The sequence below is a fragment of the Peromyscus leucopus genome, chromosome 23 (assembly GCF_004664715.2).
Source record: "Peromyscus leucopus breed LL Stock chromosome 23, UCI_PerLeu_2.1, whole genome shotgun sequence".
Taxonomy (NCBI): domain Eukaryota; kingdom Metazoa; phylum Chordata; class Mammalia; order Rodentia; family Cricetidae; genus Peromyscus; species Peromyscus leucopus.
In genome coordinates, this window is record NC_051082.1 from 8,171,537 (window position 1) to 8,191,850 (window position 20,314).

General features: G+C 52.3%; 1 protein-coding gene across 1 annotated transcript in view; it reads right to left on the bottom strand.

The window, feature by feature from the left end:
• Positions 1 to 1,130: 1,130 nt before the first annotated feature.
• Positions 1,131 to 20,314, bottom strand: part of Suds3 (SDS3 homolog, SIN3A corepressor complex component) — a 28,630-nt gene continuing 9,446 nt past the window's right edge. The window contains exons 6-13 of the mRNA XM_028878828.2: positions 19,208 to 19,364; positions 13,700 to 13,795; positions 12,753 to 12,814; positions 12,567 to 12,588; positions 11,511 to 11,616; positions 5,482 to 5,566; positions 2,608 to 2,693; positions 1,131 to 2,520 (exon numbers count right to left, since the gene is read on the bottom strand). Of these exons, the coding sequence (XP_028734661.1) occupies positions 2,496 to 2,520; positions 2,608 to 2,693; positions 5,482 to 5,566; positions 11,511 to 11,616; positions 12,567 to 12,588; positions 12,753 to 12,814; positions 13,700 to 13,795; positions 19,208 to 19,364 (639 nt within the window). The 3' untranslated portion in view covers positions 1,131 to 2,495. The remainder of the gene's footprint in view (positions 2,521 to 2,607; positions 2,694 to 5,481; positions 5,567 to 11,510; positions 11,617 to 12,566; positions 12,589 to 12,752; positions 12,815 to 13,699; positions 13,796 to 19,207; positions 19,365 to 20,314) is intronic.

Here is a 20,314-nt window from a genome sequence, read left to right on the forward strand (position 1 = left end):
AGATCCAAGCTGGAATGGCTACCCACTACATAACCCCTTGGTGACAAACACCAAATACATCTAAATGATTTCCGTCATGGGCTCCTTGAGCTTTTCAGCAGGGTACTTCCCCAAACCCGAGGGAACTCAGGCGACTGAGTCCACCTATGGAAGCCCCTACTTATCCTGGGCTTGGTCCACTGCAGTGAGCATGTAACAATGGGGTTCACTGCAGTGAGCATGTAACAATGGGGTTCACTACAGTGAGCATGTAACAATGGGGTTCACTGCAGTGAGCATTTAACAATGGGGTTCACTGCAGCGAACATGTAACAATGGGGTTCACTGCAGCAAACATGTAACAGTGGGGTCCACTGCAGTAAGCATGTAACAGTGGGGTCCACTGCAGTGAGCATGTAACAGTGGGGGTCCACTGCAATGAACATGTAACAATGGGGTTCACTGCAGCAAGCATGTAACAGTGGGGTTCACTGCAGCAAACATGTAACAATGGGGTTCACTACAGCAAACATGTAACAATGGGGTTCACTGCAGCAAACATGTAACAGTGGGGTTCACTGCAGTGAGCATGTAATAGTGGGGGTCCACTGCAGCGAACATGTAACAATGGGGTTCTCTGCAGCAAACTGTAACAATGGGGTTCACTGCAGCGAACATGTAACAGTGGGGTCCACTGCAGTGAGCATGTAACAGTGAGGGTCCACTGCAGTGAGCATGTAACAGTGGGGGTCCACTGCAGCAAACATGTAACAATGGGGTTCACTGTGGTGAGCATGTAACAGTGGGGTCCACTGCAGCAAACATGTAACAATGGGGTTCACTGCAGCAAGCATGTAACAATGAACATGTAACAAAGTGGGGTTCACTGTAGTAAATATGTAACAAAAGGGCTCACTGTAGTGAACATGTAACAAAGTGGGGTTCGCTGTACTGAACATGAACAAAGTGGGGTTCACTGCGGTGAGCGTGTAACAAAGTGGGGTTCACTGTGGTGAGCGTGTAACGAAGTGGAGCTCATTGTGGTGAGCATGGTAGCCAAGCTGGGTTCACTGTGAAGCCTCTGACAATGTGGGCATCACTGTAGTACCCGCGGTGACTGTGGGTAGAAGGCAGAGAGCAGAGAAGAAACAGACCACTTGGCAACTTTTAATTAATAAACATCATCATTTATCATGGTTTCTTAAAAACTCCAACGAGAGAGAGTGGATATAAATTAAAACAATAGGTCTGTACAAGTCTTTCCTTGGAGTCACAGCCACTACTGTGGCTGGAAACATCAAGAGGCAACATGAACGGAGTCCAAGGGGCTAAGAGCAAAACAGATCACTTGTCAAGACTTCTAAAAGCCGGGCGGTGGTGGCGCACGCCTTTAATCCCAGCACTCAGGAGGCAGAGGCGGGCGGATCTCTGAGTTCAAGACCAGCCTGGTCAACACAGAGAAACCCTGTCTCGGGGTCGGGGGGTGGGGGATTCTAAACCGTGGACAGCCTACTGGTAGTCCAGAGATGGGGTCAGTTGCTCCAACCTCTTCTTTACACACGGCATGGTGGCAGCTGGAGCACAGAGAATCCCCTGCCCCGCCCCGTGAGTCACGACTCAAGAGAAGGCCAGGAACGGAGCGCCATGACAGGTGGCTTCACTGGGGGCGCTCGAGAAAAAGCAGAGTTGGTGGCCGCAGCATGACAGGGCTCTCCCTGTCACCAACGTGGGCAAACTGAGGGGAAGTTGGAGTCTGTGGTGGGTCCAGTCACATCAGACCGGTTACTGTGCACCCACCTGGCCACCCCGACTAGCAGAGAAAAAAACCCGGACCACAGCGGGGCACGTGATCTTCCAGCCACTGGGAGCCGGAGAGAGGAATTACAAATGGAAATTTCTGAAATTACCACTTCTTCACCCTGAACAGGGACAGGCATGCCTAAATAAATCATGTGCATTCAAGAACATTCAGAGTGGGCTGGCTCTCCAGCGTGTTGGGAATGCGCCATGTTCCCCTCTCCCAGCCCCATCCACTGGCTGCAGTCTCCAGGGTGAAGACTGAAGCTCCGGTCACTCAGCAAGGCAGATGAGATGTTACACATCCTTTATTTCTCCGAGAAGGCGGAGCCAAGAGAGCTCTCCTGCCCCACGCTTCCAGGCCTACCGAGGGAAGCAGGCACACAATCCACCCATCAGATCCTGACGGGAAAACACACTCACTGCTCCTCATGGGAGAAAGACCTCAAGACACTCATTAAAAGGAGCTCCCCTTCAAACTCAAAGGAGGGTTTAAAAAAAGGACCAAGTATAAACAAAAAATAATAATAATAATAAAATCAAATAAAAAGTAAGGACTAAAAGGCAGGTGGAGGAAACCCCCAATACTCCCGACAGTCAGTCTCTGGCGACTGACTCTGGAAGAAGCCGAGGCAGGAAGAGCGACAGAGATGGAGGTGGCCGGCCGTGTGGGTGCCTTGGAAGACTCCACAGCGCTCTCCATGTCCCAGGCCAAGTAGCTAGTCCCGGTAAGTTAAGAATTTTCTATTAAGAAGAAAACAAAACAAAAATAAAAACCACTCCAGAAAAAGGGTCAAGGGGAGAGGAAGTGCAGAAAGTCAAGCCGCTGACCGCCGGCGGATCACGAAGAGCCCACGCTGCAGCTGGCCCAGGTAGATCCTCATCTTGGTGCTGTCACTGGTCTTCCTCACCCAGATCTGCGGGCAGGAGAGGGGGGGACAGTGAGACAGGGACCGCTGTGGAGGCTCAGCCAGCACCCCACACACCTCAAATGGGGCCGGCTCCATTTCTGCCTTAGTCACCAGGACTCGACTTGGTGACTGCGTTTTCAACACCCAAAAGGCATGCATTCAGGAGCAACTGCTTTTCAAACCCAAGGAAATCCCCCCTCATTTTGTCTTCCATTGCTAAAGAGCTGATGCTGGTCCTCCTGCCTCACCAGCTCCTTGGCCCCTCCTATGGGGTGCAGTATGAAGTACTTCTCTCACAGCAGCCCTGTGGGGGTGCAGTTGGAAGTACTTCTCTCACAGCAGCCCTGTGGGGGTGCAGTATGAAGTACTTCTCTCACAACAGCCCTGTAGGGGTATAGTATAGGCGCTTCTCTCACAACAGCCCTGTGGGAGGTATACTGTGGGGTGCTTGGCCTCACAACACTTCTTCCTCTCACTGGCTTTCCATGACTTGGATAATTAAATGGCCTGAAGCAAGGTTTGGACCGAAGTCTGCCCTCTGCAGACAGAATTCTTCCCAAATCAGGCTTCAGGTCCAGGTTTCCTCAGTCACGCTTCACGTCTTGTGTGACCACTGAGTGACAAAAAGATGAAGTAGACGCGCAGCTTAAAACTGAAACAAGCTAAAAGACCTGAGTGAAGCTGAGCCTCCTGCCAGAGCATCTTAAACAGAAAACTGACCCCATGTGGTGCTGAGCCAGGTTGAGCCAGGCGTCACCACCCTCTGGCCCAACGTGCCCACAAAGGCCAAGCAGGTCCAGGGTTAAGTGAGCTGGAACCACCCCGAGGACTGAGGGCTGACACTCCCTCACCAGGTAGAGCTCTGGTGCCAAGGCTTCATCCCTTTGAGAGACACCTCACTATCACCATTTGCTCACTGGACCTCACTGACACACTCTGACAGATGTGTGACAAATGTCATGGTCTTCATTAGGGCCTAGAGAGGCCTGTATGCTCTGAAGAGCAGCCCACCATACAATCAAAGGCCTCGGCTGGGGAGCGCCATGTCTTTCAAGTCGACCCCCATTCTGGTGCTGGCTTAGAAGCAACAGTCAAAAACTCAGCCTATTTGAAAATTATAAATTTATAATCTCAAGTTTCATTTGCTTTTGGGATAGCATCTTACAAGGACTCTAATTTGCAGTAAGGCTCGTTAAGGAAGGGAATGGCTCAGTTGCCTTTAGCCTACTGGCTATGGGTGGGATAGGACTTCTGTTGGTCTTTTCTGTATCGAACACACAGATTGCAAGCCCAGTGCCACTTTGAGATCTTTGGCAGCAGTTAACTCTGCAGCTCACACACGATTGAGCCTGTATGATAATGAATATTCAGAGACGGGTAATACCTGGGGGAGGCGCTCACCAACCTAAGACAGAGCGCCTGTGTGGCCTGGGCAGGTGTCTCCATGACCGGTAAGGTGACCTGCTGACTTCCCAGGCAACCTAAGTCAGAAGCTCATTTTTCAGTAAAAGGGGGACCTGTAGGGCCTTGGCCCCCGTTTTGGGTAACTGTTGCCTTGCTTGCTGACCTTGACCTTAATATCTTCCCTATGCTAATTCCCTGCCGGGTTCCCTCCTGAATGCTTAAGGGAAGTTCCCTGTCTGTGTATCCTGCATAATGGGCGTTAACAGCTTAGATGCAAAATTGTAAAACATTGGTAGCAAACTTCTGCCCTCCAGGGTTCTCCCATTGTGCTATAAGCCTGTATTTAAGACCTCTTCCCTCCTTCAATAAACAGCTTTCGGCATTAAAAATAATAATAATAATAATAAAAACCCAACTCAGCCTAGGGAAGAATAGCATCCCTCTATCTGAGGCTGTCCCCAACTTCCAGGCAAACTATCACTTTGCAAACCGGTCACATGTGATGGGGGCATTTTCGATTCAGAGGGCTGAGAGATACCAGAGGCTGAAGTTATTTCATAATCCGGTTTCATGAGATTTTCCTACCGTGCACCGGCACAAATCACTAACAGAGGGAGACACAGACAAATGAATTTCTTTGCAGACATTTGTGGGCTGATAAAAGATCAGGCCAAGGCAGCTATTAAAGTTTCAGACTTTTTAAAACTTCTAATAGCATAAGTGAGACACACTGACACTTTCCTAATGAAGGGCCAGAGGGAGCCAGGGCGTCCCCGCATCCTCGGGTAGCACACTGAGCAGCTTTGGGTCCAGACCTAATCCTGCAGGCCCAACAGCTGGCTGTGCAGAGGCACAGCAGGGCCTGTCAGACTGATGGGCAGTGAGAACTGCAGGCTGGCAGCACCAGCACCCATTTACCCAGCACTCCCTGGGTGCTGGGCCCTGTGCCCGGTGCCCCACTAAGCCTCAGAGGAGAATCCCCTCCACTGGTGTGTGGGAGAGAAGTTCTACACAAACACCGCAACAGGATGAGTCCTCTCCAGAGGCCGTCAGTGCACAGCCACGCCGGGGCACCTGCACCGGGGCACCCGCGCCAGGGCACCCTGCCTTCTGCCCTCTCCTGATGTCGTCCCCTCAGGGGCTCTGAGCAGCTGCACAGGATCACATCATGGGCCCCGCAGCACATGGAGCTGCAGGGACTGGCTCAGGCAGGCATAAGGGATCAAGGATGACTGTGTGTGTGTGGACAGTTCCCCCAACAGTGCTGACCCAACCCCCAGAGACAGAACTCCAAAGTGCTTTCGGGGTGGGGCTTTCTGTTTGTCTGTTGAACTTTCTACACTTCTCAGAGCAGTCTGCTCCCCTCGGGGGGAAGAAATCTGATCCCTACCTCATTGGCTCCCACTGAGCTGATCACACAGCTCAGTTTCTGGTTGTCCTTTGACTCTAGGTAGATGGCTTGGCTCTTGTGGTACCTGCCAAGAACAGGACACAGACAAACAATCAGGAGTGGGAGGAAAACAAAAGAGCACAGTGACAGAAACCGCTACTCCAGAATCTTAGGAACACGTAAGCAAGGAAGAGCGTGGGCTTCAGAAGGCAGACACACGTCCCCCTGGAGACTAGAAGCCTCCGATCCTATGGATCCAAAACTTACCTTAGCCCCTGTGAAGGGAAACAAAAAGCTCAAGGGAAGGTTGGAGAGCCTGGAATCTGCCTTCTCTCAGGGTTACTGGAGGCTGAACCCAGGACCTATTGTAACCTAGGCAAGTGCTCCACCAGGAGCTGACTCCCAAGGCAAGTGCTCCACCATGGAGCTGAATCCCAAGGCAAATGCTCCACCACGGAGCTGACTCCCAAGGCAAGTGGTCCACCAGGAGCTGATTCCCAAGGCAAGTGCTCCACCAGGAGCGGACTCCCAAGGCAAGTGGTCCACCAGAAGCTGATTCCCTAGGCAAGTGCTCCACCACAGAGCTGACTCCCAAGGCAAGTGCTCTACAATGGAGCCATAACCCCAGCCCACCTTGTTTTTTTATTTTGAAACAGAGTCTCACTAAGTGCCTAAAGCTGGTCTTGAAAATGCAATCCTCCTGACTCAACCTCCCAAAGTAGCTGGATTATAGGCCTAAGCATGCCCAGTTATAATTTACTTCATTATTGGGACTATATGACCAAATTCAAAGAGTTACAAAACTTGCACTTTCTGGCCTCCCCCCAGCACTGCAGAAGGCTGGCCACTCCAACAGACACAGGGGTCTGGTGACTAGCTTTCTGCTTGTCCGATTACGACACCAACAAGGACATTTAAACCCCACGGTGGCAAACGGGAAACACCAGGCACAGTTGAAGGTCCCAACACGAGCAGCAGCTAAGGGCTTCTGCCTTGGCTGATGCTGGCCGGGACTGCTGGGAAGGCTGTGAACGGGAGTATCACGTCAGGGATCCTCATTCTTCCCACCACTGACTCTCTGCCCTGCAGCTCAGCACAGGACCAAGGACAAGGAGGGGGCCAGGCCACAGACCCAGTGGGACAAAGGGACGAAAGCACAACTGGCCGGGCCCCAGGTCGGCCAGGAGCGTAACCTCTGGCTCGTGCTGGCTACACAAATCCGGCAGAGCCCCTTGGGCTCCATGAACCGCTGCAAAGCACGAACCTGGGCAGAGCACTGCATCTTGCTGGTGTGTCTTTACGGAAAGAAGCAGCCCATTTCACGGGGCCAATGAGAGAACTACCGCCCAGATACAGGCTGCACGCAGGAGCTGGCTCCAGCCCAGGCTCCATGCACTCTCCACAGGCTCCTGAGTCAATGACTGCCCTGAGAAGAACTCTGCAAGGGTGTGCACCGTAAACAACTGCAGCAGGAGACTGGCTGAGATCCAAGCCTTTATGCTGCGGCCAGCCGCTGGCCAGAGAAGCCTCATTATGCTGCACGGGGCTATCCCAAGGCCCACAGCACACATCGACAGCACAAGGGCGCCAGCCATTCACGGCAACCCACACTTCCCTTGGAGTCTCTGCAGCGGGGAAGAGTCAGCGCTCCTAGTCAATGACGGCCTTTGGAAGAGGGAGGCTGGGACCCACGGAGGTTCTAAGGGGACCAGTCATTACCGGCACAAGAAACATGAAACGGAGCACAGCTGGCCAGTCGTTCTAATTCTCCTTTCCAGTACTTCAATAACCAAGGTCACAAGGGAATGCACACGTATCACTAGCCTGGAAGAGCATTCACTATGGAGCTGAGTGGAAACACAATGTCCACTATGGAATAGTGTGGGTAATAAAACATGTTCATTATATGTGTATTAGACACAAAGAAAAATTGGGGCAAACTTCCATTAAATACAAACTATAAAATATAAATTATGTTATTTTTATTGCACAGCTTTTACTTCACTACAATAGTGAACAGGTGTGTGCAAGTGCATGTGAGTGTGCATGAGCTTATGTGTATGTACACACGTGCCTGTGGAGGCTAGAGGTCAACACTGGGTGTCCTCGATCATTTTCTACCTTGTTTCTTTGAGACAGGGTGAGAACTAACCCTGGAACTCTCCGATTCTGCTAGTCGGGCCGTCACATGAACCCCAGGAATCCTTGTCGCTCTGCCCCAGCACCCAATGATAGGGACATGTGCCATCACGCCCACATGGGTGCTGGGGACCAAACGCAGGTCCTCACATTCACACTTTCCCGACTGTGAGTCTCCCCTGCTCAATAAGCACATGTCTTTAGGAAGGAAAGAAGGAAGGAAGGCACAACTCCCTATGAGCCAATCTACTGGAGACAATAAGACGGAGACAACAGAACCACGAGGTCTGTTGAAATGGCCGGCTCTGGAAGACACCCCAAGAGTTCTCATGAGATGGACTTCGCTCTAGACATCAAGATAAAGGCAGCCACCTGGCCAGCAGCACCTCTGGTCTCCTACCACACAGTGGGGGCCACAGTGTCCTCCACGGCCCTTGGCTGCTCCACAGCCCAGTTGGCCAGGTTTCCAAAACAATTGGCCCCCAGTCTCCAGGGGGTTTCTCACACACCCCAGTGGTCTTGGGGTACTGTTACCCTGGATATCAAACTGATTAAATTCTTTGAATTCTATGAAATTCTTCAGAAAGTTAAGTCCTCAGAAATGACGTGTTCAAATAAGGTTTTCCTCTTAGAGACAAGAGCAACAAACACAGGACAACATTAATACACACTGACCCTCGAGTCGAAGAACCCAGACTGTAGAGGAGAACCGTAGTGAAAATGCACCTTCCCCGTTAACCCACGGCACAAGTGGTAGGTAGGTCAGCTGCGGAACAGAACACTCCGAGTACGCCTCCGAGACCAGTCCTGCATGGCAGACTGGCTCACCACTCATGAAGTCTGACCTGGACCCCAGCTACGACCCAGCAAACCTGGATGCTTACTTTCTGGTCGGTCCCTAGGAGGGACGCGGAGTGGGGAGAGCACTGTGTACTACAGGGAATCCTAGTAGTCACATAATAAAATAAACGTTTCCGGAAACCGACCCGCATCACAGCTCCAGAGGCTCCGGGGCTGGAAACAGGTCCTTTAGGACCCGGGGTCAGCTGACAGCTAGAGGGTTCAATCTCCTCAGCAAGAGTGACTCCACCTCTGGCCACATTAGCGGCTCCAGATTTAAAGTGTGTGTGTGTGTGTGTGTGTGTGTGTGTGTGTGTGTGTGTGTGTGTGTGTGTGTGTGGTGGAGGGGGTACCGTTGTAGAAGGGAGTAGAGGGAAGGGGGAAACAGAAAAGCGGGGGAGAAAAAGTGTGCACACCCTGCAGCACCTTCAGCTAGCTATTTAAAAACCTCGGCTCTTTTCAGAGTGTCTTCTGTGAGGGGTCGTTAGTCTAAATCAAAACCTAAGGCAAACTCATAGCACAGGCTAAAGCACATGAAAGCAGGGGACCGAGGCAAAGTCAGGGATGCAGCTGGGCCATTGCCAAGATGGCGCTCTCCTCAGCACTGTACTGCTGACGTCACTGAAGCCCCCAGGAAACGTGCTTTGCAGAAAGCAGCCCAGCTCTGGAAGGGACATGAGGACTCAGAAGTCATGTCTGCAAATGCAGCTTTCAGAGACAGAGGAACAAAAGCAGAACACCCGGATGGAGATGACAGGCTGGTTCTGGGAGGTGAGACCTCACAGTGGGACTCCCCAAGACCCTTGCAATAAGGACAGGCACTGGACAAGGTAGACCCAGTCGCCAGAGTCTCGACGGGCGCTCTGACTGTGGAAACCAAAGAGGAACAGCACTAAACCCAGAAAGAATTAACAGCACAATAAACAACTTTGAAATTCAGCGAAAGGGGCGTGTTCGAAAGACTGGCCTGGGGACTCTTCTGTGACACGGGAAGACGGCCAGAAGCTGACAGTTCAAACTCGACTCCTGGCTAAGAGCACCGGGCACCAGCCGCTGTGGGCCCCTCTTTTAAAAAGAAAACGATTTTACTACATTTTCCTCCTCAAGACACGTCTCATGGTCTCAGAATCCAATCCAGAGAGGCGAGGAGGCCACAGTTACAAAATGAACACACTCTGAAATATCACACCGGCTGCAAGACTCGCAGATCCGTAGACCATCAGCCATAAATCTCCTCACTCCCAAAGGCCGTCCTCACCTGCGGGCCTCATCTTGAAAGGTTATTTGGTTTTCGTTATTACAAACATTTTTTTACCTCACTTTGCCCCTGGTGCTGCCACCTAGTGGCGGCACACTGTCCTAGACCTTCTGGAAGGCGGCCTGAGAGGAGCCCCCTGTGAGGGTCAGGAGTCACTGCAGCAGGCTGACAGGCACTGGAACGGGTGAGACAACCTGGTCAGGCCTGCCTGGATCTCCTCTGCATGCAAGGTTCCACGGCCCAGATTTGGCCGACGGCATACACCAAGTCTGGGGGTAGGGGTCCACATTAGCACGAGCCTTGGTAAATGGGCCCCGCAGGTCAAAGTGACATTGTTGCTGGGAATCTGACCGTCAAACAACATGGCATATCTCTACATTTGTACTGTAGTCGATAGTTCTTCAATTTTGTTTGAGAGAGAATAAACCAAGGTTCATAAGGGGAGGTCTGAGGACACTTCAGGAGTTGGTTCTCACCTTCCAGTGTGGGTTTCAGGGACGAAACCTAGGTCACTAGGTTGGCACAGGCACTCTGACCTGCTTAGCCCCCGGCCAGCCCCAGGACTAGTTTTTATGCGCACACTACAGTTTTATGCAGAGAAGTGAGCATGATGATTTCGGCACCCAGGGTCCTGAGACCACCACGGACAGCAAGGTCAACAAGCTCAAGTGTGACTAACGTGAAGTCACAAGATCACACTATCACTCTCATTTGTCAACTTTTGGCCAAAGAAAAACACTGAAACAAAAGTTATCACAGGCCATTATAAACGGCAGTGACAGAAGCCCTCTAGTGACCCACACCTCCGCCATACAGCCAACAGGAAGTCAGGGTGTACCGTGTCTACCCATGGCGCCTGCCTGCACAGAAACACTGCATAGCAACACAGAACAGCGGAACTCAGAGACCGCGGAGAAGACGGCAGAGTCAACGGCATCGAATACCTAGGCTGTCTAAGCGGCGCTTGCTGCAGGAATAAATGTAGGAGCTTCTCCAGCCCCTTTCTATTGCGTCCAGTGAAAGTCACAGGCAATCCGGGGGCTTCCAATAGCCGCCCTCTACACTAGCCCTGTTTCAGGACGTGACTTCCCGACAGCACAGCCTGGAACACTTGAAAGCTGGAATAAGGTCCGAGAAGAGAGAAGAGCCATCAGATAAAAAGCAACTACCGTGTGAGAAAGCTGCAGTTTTGAGACCCTCGCTAGCCTGGCTAGATCACAACATCTTTCCTCCTACCACCCGGAGCACACAGAAGAGGGCAGAGCAGACACACACCCCATCATGGCAACAGAGACAGTTGACACACAGAAGAGGGCAGAGCAGACACACGAACCGTCATGGTGACAGGGACAGTTGACACACAGAAGAGGGCAGAGCAGACACACTCCCCGTCATGGCTACAGGGACAGTTGACACACAGAAGAGGGCAGAGCAGACACACGAACCGTCATGGCGACAGGGACAGCTGCAAACTCTAGCATGAGACAACAACATGGTGCAGGAAGGGGGCTGGCACCCACAGGGCACACCTGGGGGAACACTGCTCTCAGTGACCTCATGAGGCATCCACCAGCTGGCCGCTCATAGTCCTCCAGTGGAATATCACTGAAGACTCTAAATCTGGCCAGAGCCCCAGCAGGTGGGCTTGAGCCTCAGCACCAGCAAAAGAAATTAAACAAGTACATAAAAACATGAGTTGAGAAAATCCTGAGAGAGAGCAGCTCGCATGACCCCAAACGGCTCTTCTGAGACCACTATGAACGGTCCACACCCCACGCCCCTCCTAACTTACCATCTTTTATCATAGTACAGTTTGCCGTCTTCTATCCGAGCCTCAAACCTCTGGGCTGGAGACTCTGCAGGTGTGGCAGGCAAGTGTTCAGGAGAGGACGGGGAAGCTGGAGGAATCAGAGACACCAAGATGACGAGCAGACAGTGAACCTGGGCCTGAGCATGGGGCTCAACAACGACACACAGTAAGATACCACCAGAGCGCACCAACAATCCTGACCAGCAAGTCCTTCAGTTCTATTTAGAGGAAGTCGCTGTGCTGCCTGGGTTGGAACAGCGGCTATTCCCAGGGGCCACTGGCTATTCACAGGCAACCGGTTATTCCTAGGGGGCCACTGCTATTCACAGGGGACCACTGGCTATTCCTAGGGGGCCACTGCTATTCACAGGAGACCACTGGCTATTCACAGGGGATCACTGGCTATTCACAGGGGACCACTGGCTATTCACAAGGGACCACTGGCTATTCACAGGAGGTCACTGGCTATTCACAGGAGGTCACTGGCTATTCACAGGAGGTCACTGGTATTGATTACATGAGCATCTGCCATCTGGTGGCCCTTCATTGCCAGACGGTCACCACACTGACCCTAGACTTAGTGTGGATACCAAATCAGCACAGCTCAATCAAAAAGTCTTTAATGTCTCAAGGGCCTATGCCCCATCTACTAATGAGGGCTAGGAGCAGCCTGAGGGCCTCACCAGGACCAGACCATCACTGGACTGGTAATGCCGGGGGCTGAGCTCCGGAAAGCCAAGACACTGAATATTCCCATGGCTTCAAGTTCAGAACTGAACGTGGACCTGAACTTAATGCCTGACACCTACATAGAAGGGAACCTTCAACAGCCAATCAAATGTCTCCTTTATAATAAATCCTAAGGAAAAGTCGAAATAACACAGTGGGCCTTAAAAACAGCATGGGAGAGGCACGTTTATGACTCCCGTCGCTTTTCATGACTTCTCGCAGGCACATAATGAGCAACTGACTCTTGAAAATCCCACGCGCTTTCCCACTGACAGGACACAAAGACCGGCAATGTCATCAAGCACTCACCTGGTCTCTTGGGTGACTTAAGCTGTAGGAAGAATAACAACAAAAAAGTCTCAGAGAAAATCGTTTTAGAAGCAACTTCAAGTGTCAGAGATGTCGTGGTGACTTAGCAGGTGACAGGGAACAAAGTGACACAGGAAGTTACGTCAAGTGTGAGCTTCCAGATGCATCCAAAGTATCCAACTGTACCTTGTTCAACGTCCTCAGATCCTCCATGATCTGCTCGTCCGTTAACAAGTAGTTGAGCTGAGGTGTGGAGAGTTAAAGGAACATGCTGGAAACGCACGGCTTCCAAGGAGACAGAGGCACACAACGCTCCTGGCGCTTTGGGACTGGCGAGGCCCGGGCTAAGTAAATGCTCTAAGAGCCTGCCCTATTTAAAAAGTTGGCTCAGGCTAGATATTGTGGTCACCAGGCACAGTGAAGAACTCAACATTCCCCCACCATACAAGCTGCTCTGAAGGGAAGCTGTTCATCAGATGTCAGCAGCGGTGAGACACAGGGAGTAGGCGACAATTTCACCTCGGTTTGGAAAACACCGCTGCCCCAAAGTGACTGAAATCACGCTGTGAAGGTGAAGGGGCCTGGAGTACGCCCTCTGCTGGTGGCACATAAGTATAGACCCACTCTGGAAAACGAGCTGCTCTAGGCTGGCCCACTGGCCATGTCTATGGCCATCTAGCTTCTTTCTATGAACATCTTACCTACTTTCCGCACAGTCCACAACCCACTAGTAGAGGAAGGTAACTGGTAGACCACGGCAGTCCACAACCCACTAGTGTAGTGCAGGTAAGTGGGCAGACCACAACAGTCTGCAGTCCACTAGTGCAGAGGTGGGGAACTCAACAGGCGTCTGTCCTTAACTTACACATCTCACTGTAAGCTGCCCCTACCTAAAAAGGAGCGCTAAAACGAGGCTTTTTCCAACAGAGTATCTTTCCACATAATCATTTCCTCCCACAAAAAGCAATAGTTGAAGACTCCAGTGGGAAATGGCAACCCAAGCTGTGGGTCAATACTTCACATATGCTTTCCACCCAGTACTACTGCTCTTTTGTGGGATGACGGCCCTATATATGCTATCGAGTGGGTAAACAAAGGATGTGATATGATTCAAGCTCGGCGCAAATGGATATCGGGAGCCGGTTTTCTCCTCTTGTCTGGAATGGGGACAGGATCGTTTGGTCGCCTCCGCAACTTTCTGGTCATGATGGGTTTCACTTCCATAGAATCTGTGGCAAGAATGGAAATGGGTGACTCTATCCAAGTGCCCCTGAAGCCAGCTGGAGTCCCCGTAGTATAGGAGCGTCTGTCCCAGGGCCACCCCACCACAGCTGTGTGACTGAGCATGCTTTGTCTACACACAGCCCCAGCCAGATGCCCAGCTACAGGGTCTGTGCTTACCCGAGTCAGGCTAGCTGAGTTAGGTATACTCCAGCCCAAGACCCCAGCATTATAGCTAATGCAGCCTTCCTCTGGCATCCTCAAACCCTAGGGGACTCCTCCTCCTTTCCCTCCACCTGGGAACCCACAGTCGTAGGCTATGGGACTGGAAGGGAGCTCGGGATGAGCAGGTGCCGCATCTCTGCTGCTCCCCCAGCGGCTGGGTGCTGAAGCTCATGGGGCCACTGACCGCAGCCAAGGTTTTTATATGAGGTCTTCACTTAAACTCCCAACTTCCTCCTTTCCTAACCCTTGGGAGCCGCCTGAGGTGAAGACAGGGAATAGGACCAGCTCTCCTACTGGACCTCCTCTGGATGAGGCTGCACACCGGGAAATCAATCTCTCCTCCCCCAGGAGCAGCCACGCCCCCCAGAGGGATGGGCCAGCCAGGCCACCGCAGTCTAAATCTGTCCACAGTTCTGTTTCTCACAGCAGCCAGAGCTGCTGCTACTCAAGGGCTTCAACACCAGCTTCCTGTGAGCTTGGCCAGTGAGCCCGAGAGCTCAGCATGGGCACCACAGAAAATCCAACTCCCAGGGCTGGAGAGATGGCTCGGCAGTTAAGCACACTGGCTGCTCTTCCAGAGGACCAGGGTTCAATTCCCAGCACCCACATGGCAGCTCACAACTGTCTGTAACTCCTCCAGTTTCAGGGCGTCTGATACCCTCACACAGATATGAATGCAGGCAAAACACCAATGCAAATAATAAAAATAAATAAATCACTAAAAATGTTTAAAAAAAAATCGAACTCCCAGAACTGAAGCCCAGACTATGGAGTATGACACCACCAGAGAAGACACCCGAGCAGGTCAACATGCCTCAGTCATGTGTGGGGCTCTAAAGACCTAATCCAACTGCCTCCGATTAGAAGGCTCCCTGGCTTCTGTGGGGAGAGGCGCCACCTGCATCCCCCTGGACAGGCCACAGGCCTCTCTAACCATCTCCTACCTGCCTTTACTAGTCCAGTCCTTCCAATCCACTCGCCAGGAAACCTGCTGGACACGGGAACCCCAAGCCGAGACCACGGGAGACATGGCGGGTCCTAGGGAGAATCTCGAGCACCTCCCTAGAGGGACTCCCGCCCTCGGCACTGCTAGGCACAGCCGCGGCCTTTGTTCTGAGCTCCCTGGGCAGCTCGCTCCCGTCCTGCCCCACCCCCAGCTGCAGCTCAAGCTTCCCTTCCACATACTTTAGCCATAGAGCGGTCTTCCTCTAAGTGGAGTCAAGGGAGCGGGCTAACCCCAAAGAAGCAGGGGCAGAAAGACTGGCTGAGCACAGGCTGGGAGACAGGGAGGGAGGGGGGAGGGAAGGAGGGAGCCGAGGAGGAGGAGGGAGTCACTGTGAAGTTCCAGCTTGATGAGGGGATGAGTTCTGGGGTCCCACTGCACAGCACTGACTATAATTAACTATAGAATACTGAGTGTTTCAAAACAGTCAGCAGAACCCAAGTTTTTTTTTAATGTTTTCACCATAGGAAAATGATAAATAAGGCCGGTGAGAAGACTCAGTTGGTGAGGGATGTAACCCAGTGATAGAGCACTGGTTCTTGAGGTGAAAAAAAATAAATCACAATTTGTCTAGCTATTGGGAAGAAAAAGAGCGGCAAACATTTGAAACATACACTGCAGCTGAGGCTTGCAGCAGACAGGAGTCAACATGGGGCCCCACTGGAGGGAGGCCCAGCCACCTCCACCTCTGGAGGCTGCCAGGCTCTCCCACTCTGTCACAAGTCACTGAGAATCAACACCAGGCGTCATGGCGGGAACGAAGAGACCAGCATTGCCCAGGATAAGGGGCTGACGTTTAGATGGAGCCCACCCACCAGGTCAAGACATCGTCTCTGCACATAGCTTCCTACACAGCCCTCGCCCCGACTTCCGAAGCCCCCTTTCACTGGAACATTAGGTGCTGTCTCGTACAACCACATTAAAACGAGCCTGTCACATCTTTACCTCGCCTTCAACCCTAAGGTGTGGCAGCTCAGTCATCCGGGAGCTATCCAAATACAAACTCCGCCAGGCCAGAGCAGCCAGCAGCCTGACTCTCCTGGCTCGGTGGTGTGGAAGGAGTCAGCCTAACGCAATCAGGAGAACAGGCTTGAAGTCAGAGAGACTGGGGCTTAAGTACTAGCTGGCTTCCTTGGGGACTTGGGGCAAGTGGCTGTACTTGTGAGTCAGTTCCAGCACCATTTATAAACCTGGAAATGACACCCAAATCAAGCGAAACTGTGCAACTAAACAAGGCTGCCAGGTGTCTGCCCTGTGCCAGCCAACCCCCCAGACATTCCATCCTCCCTCACCAGGTAAGACAACTCCCCACAGGAAGAGGCCTGTGACTGAACGGGGCTATCCCAGCGTGTGGGCCTACAGAGGTGCAATCCAGGCCTCACAGGCAGCAACAGACTTCTACCTTGACATTATGATCACTCACAGCACCAGCTACAAAGCCAGGATTCCTACATCAAATCCACAGCTTTTATTGAGATCATGTGTGGCTTCCAACAAGGGCTTGAGGGCTAGAAGACACCCGAGTGAGCAAGTGTCTGGAAAAACATCAAAAAGCCAAGTGGCAACAGAACGGCTGACTAATGAAAAGAAAGGCAAATTAAAAATGATCTGGGGCTGGAGAGGTGGCTCAGCCATTAAGAGCACTGACTGCTCTTCCAAAGAACCCAGGTTCAATTCCCAGCACCCATATGTCTGTAACTCCAGTTCCAGGGGACCCGACACTCTCATACAGACATACCTGCAGGCAAAACCCCAATGTACATCAAATAAGTAAATCTTTTTTTTTAAAGATTTATTTATTTATTATGTATACAATGTTCTGCCTACATGTATGCTTGCAGGCCAGAAGAGGACACCAGATCTCATTATGGATGGTTGTGAGCCACCATGTGGTTGCTGGAAATTGAACTCAGGACCTCTGGAAGATCAGTCAGTGCTCTTAACCACTGAGCCATCTCTCCAGCCCTCCAAATAAATAAATCTTTAAAAAAAAAAAAAAAAAATCAAGCCTGGGCTGGAGAGGTGGCTCAGTGGTTAGGAGTGCCTGTTCCTACAGGCAACCTGGGTTCAGTTTCCAGCCCCATGTTGGTCAACTCACAGCTGGCAGCAATTCCAACTCCAAAGCATCTGGTGCCCTGCCTCTAGGCTCTGCAGGCAACTGCAGACATGTGGCACACACACACACACACACACACACACACACACACACACAAAAGTAAATCTTGAGAAAAAACGGTAAGGCCCTGTTTTAAAGGGCATGCGGATCTCCTTGCTTATCCGGGTAACTATAACCCTGGCCTCATGAAAGCAAGCGTCCCATTCAGCGTCCTCTGCCTACAACCTCCCTCCTAGAGAGTGGCCCAACAGCACATGGGCAGGCCCCGGGAGTGGGATAGCCCCTAGCCCCTAGCTCCAGGCCCTCAGCAGCCCCCAGGTGACCTGCATCTGCAGCAGGCGGCTGGTCTGGTGCAGCTTCCACAGCACAACGCTGCATGTGCAATCAGCCCCTGGTGTCCCCAGGTGGCTGAGGATGCAGAGTACCTCCTGCCACTCCCAGGGATCCCGGGTCCTAGGTGACTCATGCTCAGACAGAGCAGGTGGCCTGAAACACCTGCTTCTTTCTCACCAACCTCTCATCTACTTTCTAAGAGAGATATCCAGGTTGGAGCCAAAAAGGCAATTTTAAGACCTCTCCTCTCTGGATGGAGCTGGAAGCAGTGGTTCTAGGCATCAATCCTCAGAGGCGAAGCAAGTCAGTGGACTAGAAGGAAATCAGCCTTCCGTCCAACACCACGGCAGCACCATCTGTGGAAGGCCCATTATCCTTCCAGCTTCGATGCCTTCCCTCCCGCCCTCCACCAGTACCTTGGCAGTGCTCTCCACACCGAGGTACAGAATGGCCTGAGGAAGGACGTCAGGACCTAATGTTGTGCCCTCAGATGGCGCTAAACGCATCTGCTATCTGCTTTATTGCATTACAGATGATTTCCCGGGCTTTGTCTCTTCTCCTCCCGTCTCAGTTGAGAAGCTGGCTATGAAAGCGCCTGAGCAGTGCCTGCTGCCTGTCGGGAACTAGGACACCAAAGCCTAGGTAAGGTGAGCGCGTCCTTCCCCGCAGATGGAGCGGGAGCAGCCGTAAACGGACGGGATCTCCCACCAGCCTAATGGAGCCTCCCAAACAGCTGGGGGCTCTGGCAGAGGGCGATGAAGCGTCAATGCCAGTCACAGCCACCCTCAGGAAAACGGCATGTGGGTCACAAACAGGTGGGGAGGACGCCACCTGACAGGGCGGCACCACGCTGCAGCCTGACAGAAACAGCACAGTGACAGGGTAAGCAGCACCCGCCTCAGGCTTCGGAGCCACACTCGTGCCCTCCAAGAGTTCCCTGCCTCTGACAGGTCACATTCCTCTATTCCACCCCGACGTGACACTCCTCACTGTCATCGGGGACCTGTGGAGGGGACTCAGTCTGTGTTGATGGGATGGCCAAGCTAGTTCACAGCAGAGACAGAGGGGCGGGCACGCAGGCTGTAACTGCCTACTTCCTGATTCAAAGTCAGCTCCTAGATTCCCACGAAAACCAGCAAGTCCTACAGAGCCCTGTTAAAATCGGCTATCCCAGAGCCCCGAGGAGCACACCACCTATGCAGCCATGTGGCAAACTCAATGCTGCCTTGCAACCAAGTCCCTGCCAAGTTCTAACATGGCTTCCTCTTGCCAACTCTTCCATCTCCTGTGATTCACCAGTCTGCAGATGGCAAGGGGAGTCACCCACAGCTTCCCCGGAAACCTGTCTGTCTGTAAGCGGCTTAGTTCCCTGGTGATAACTCAATCCCGGCTGGCTAGGGAGGACCTAGTCTCAAAATCTGCTCTAGCCGCTCGGGAGACACTAGCTCCACCACCCTGGAGGAACCAGCCGGCTCCAGGCTCACAGCACTGCCCGAGGGAAGAGCTACGACACACAGACGAGCACAAAGCCGCCTTCCTCACACGGCCAGAGGCCAAGGCCCTTTTTCTGACTGGTGTAATTACAGCACCCTCCAGGTGGACCTGCTAAGAAGCTGGAAATGTAGAGACACAAACGGCAGCTGACACGGTCAGGAAGCCTGCTCGCCAGACCACGCCCTGCCGTGGAGGTGTGAGGCAGGGGAGTGACCAGGCAGCCCCCAGGCCCAGGGCTTCCTTCCGTACCTCCCGTCAGCTCCATGGTGAGCTTCTCATTCTCTATCATCTTCTTCTTCTCTTCGAGCTCGGCGATGAGGTTCTCCTTCAGCTCCACCTTCTTGTCTTCAAACTCCTTCACCGCCGCCTTCTTCTCCTTAATATAGTTCCTTTCCACCTGTTCGGTCTGGGCCAAACAAAGATGGGGGCTGGGGTGGCGCGGCCACAGGTGCCAGCCCGCCACCGGCTCTGACCTCAGAAGCAGAGCAAGCCTGAGACCTCAGTTCACCCACACTGACCGGTGGGACCAGGGGTCTTGGGGACAATCCCAGGAGGCACCCCAAACCCAGTCATGGTACAGCGCTTACTCCAGACACTGCGCTGCCACCCAGCCCCTCTTCTCCCCGTCACGAGTCTGGGGCTTTAACGCCAAAACAGAACTGGAGTCTCTCAAGATGGCAAGCAGTCCCTTTGGGAAGGCCACGATTTCAAGTAAAAACAGTCCACTCCAGATGAAGTTTCTGCACTCAGAATTAATTATATGATACTGAAGCAGACAGCGTGCTATTATGTTTGATCCCTAAGAACAAAAGCAACTACAGACCATTCATTAGGCGCCTGAACCTTCAAGTACTCACACATCAAAATTAAGCTATTAATAAAATAAAAAACTGCCTAAAAGCCTACTTGTGAAATCTCACCAATGTCCTGCGAGATGACTGTGTGGCTGGAGTACACAGTCTGCCTGGCCGCGACTGTGTGTGTGTGCAGAACTGATTTTAGTAAAAATGTCTTCCAAGTAAGTAATGTGACTCTGACAAACCAAAGAGCACCCCGTACCCCCTCTAGGACCCAGGGGCAGCCTATCAATCCAGAACCAGGCCCCTGTCTCAGTACCATAGCACGAAGCTGTCTGTGCCATGAGTGGAAATGTTAACTCCATCTTGCTCCAGACCCAGTGAAGTCCCAGCGTAAGATGGATCTGTGGAGCCAGCTCAGAGACTGGGCTCGGGGAGAGGGGCTAGCAAATCCCAGGCAACAGTCCTGAGATACTTCAAACGGACAGGCTGTGGTCTGGAGAGGTAGGGTAGCGGGGAGGATGCTTGCTGCTCTTCCAAAGGACCTGAATTTGGTTCT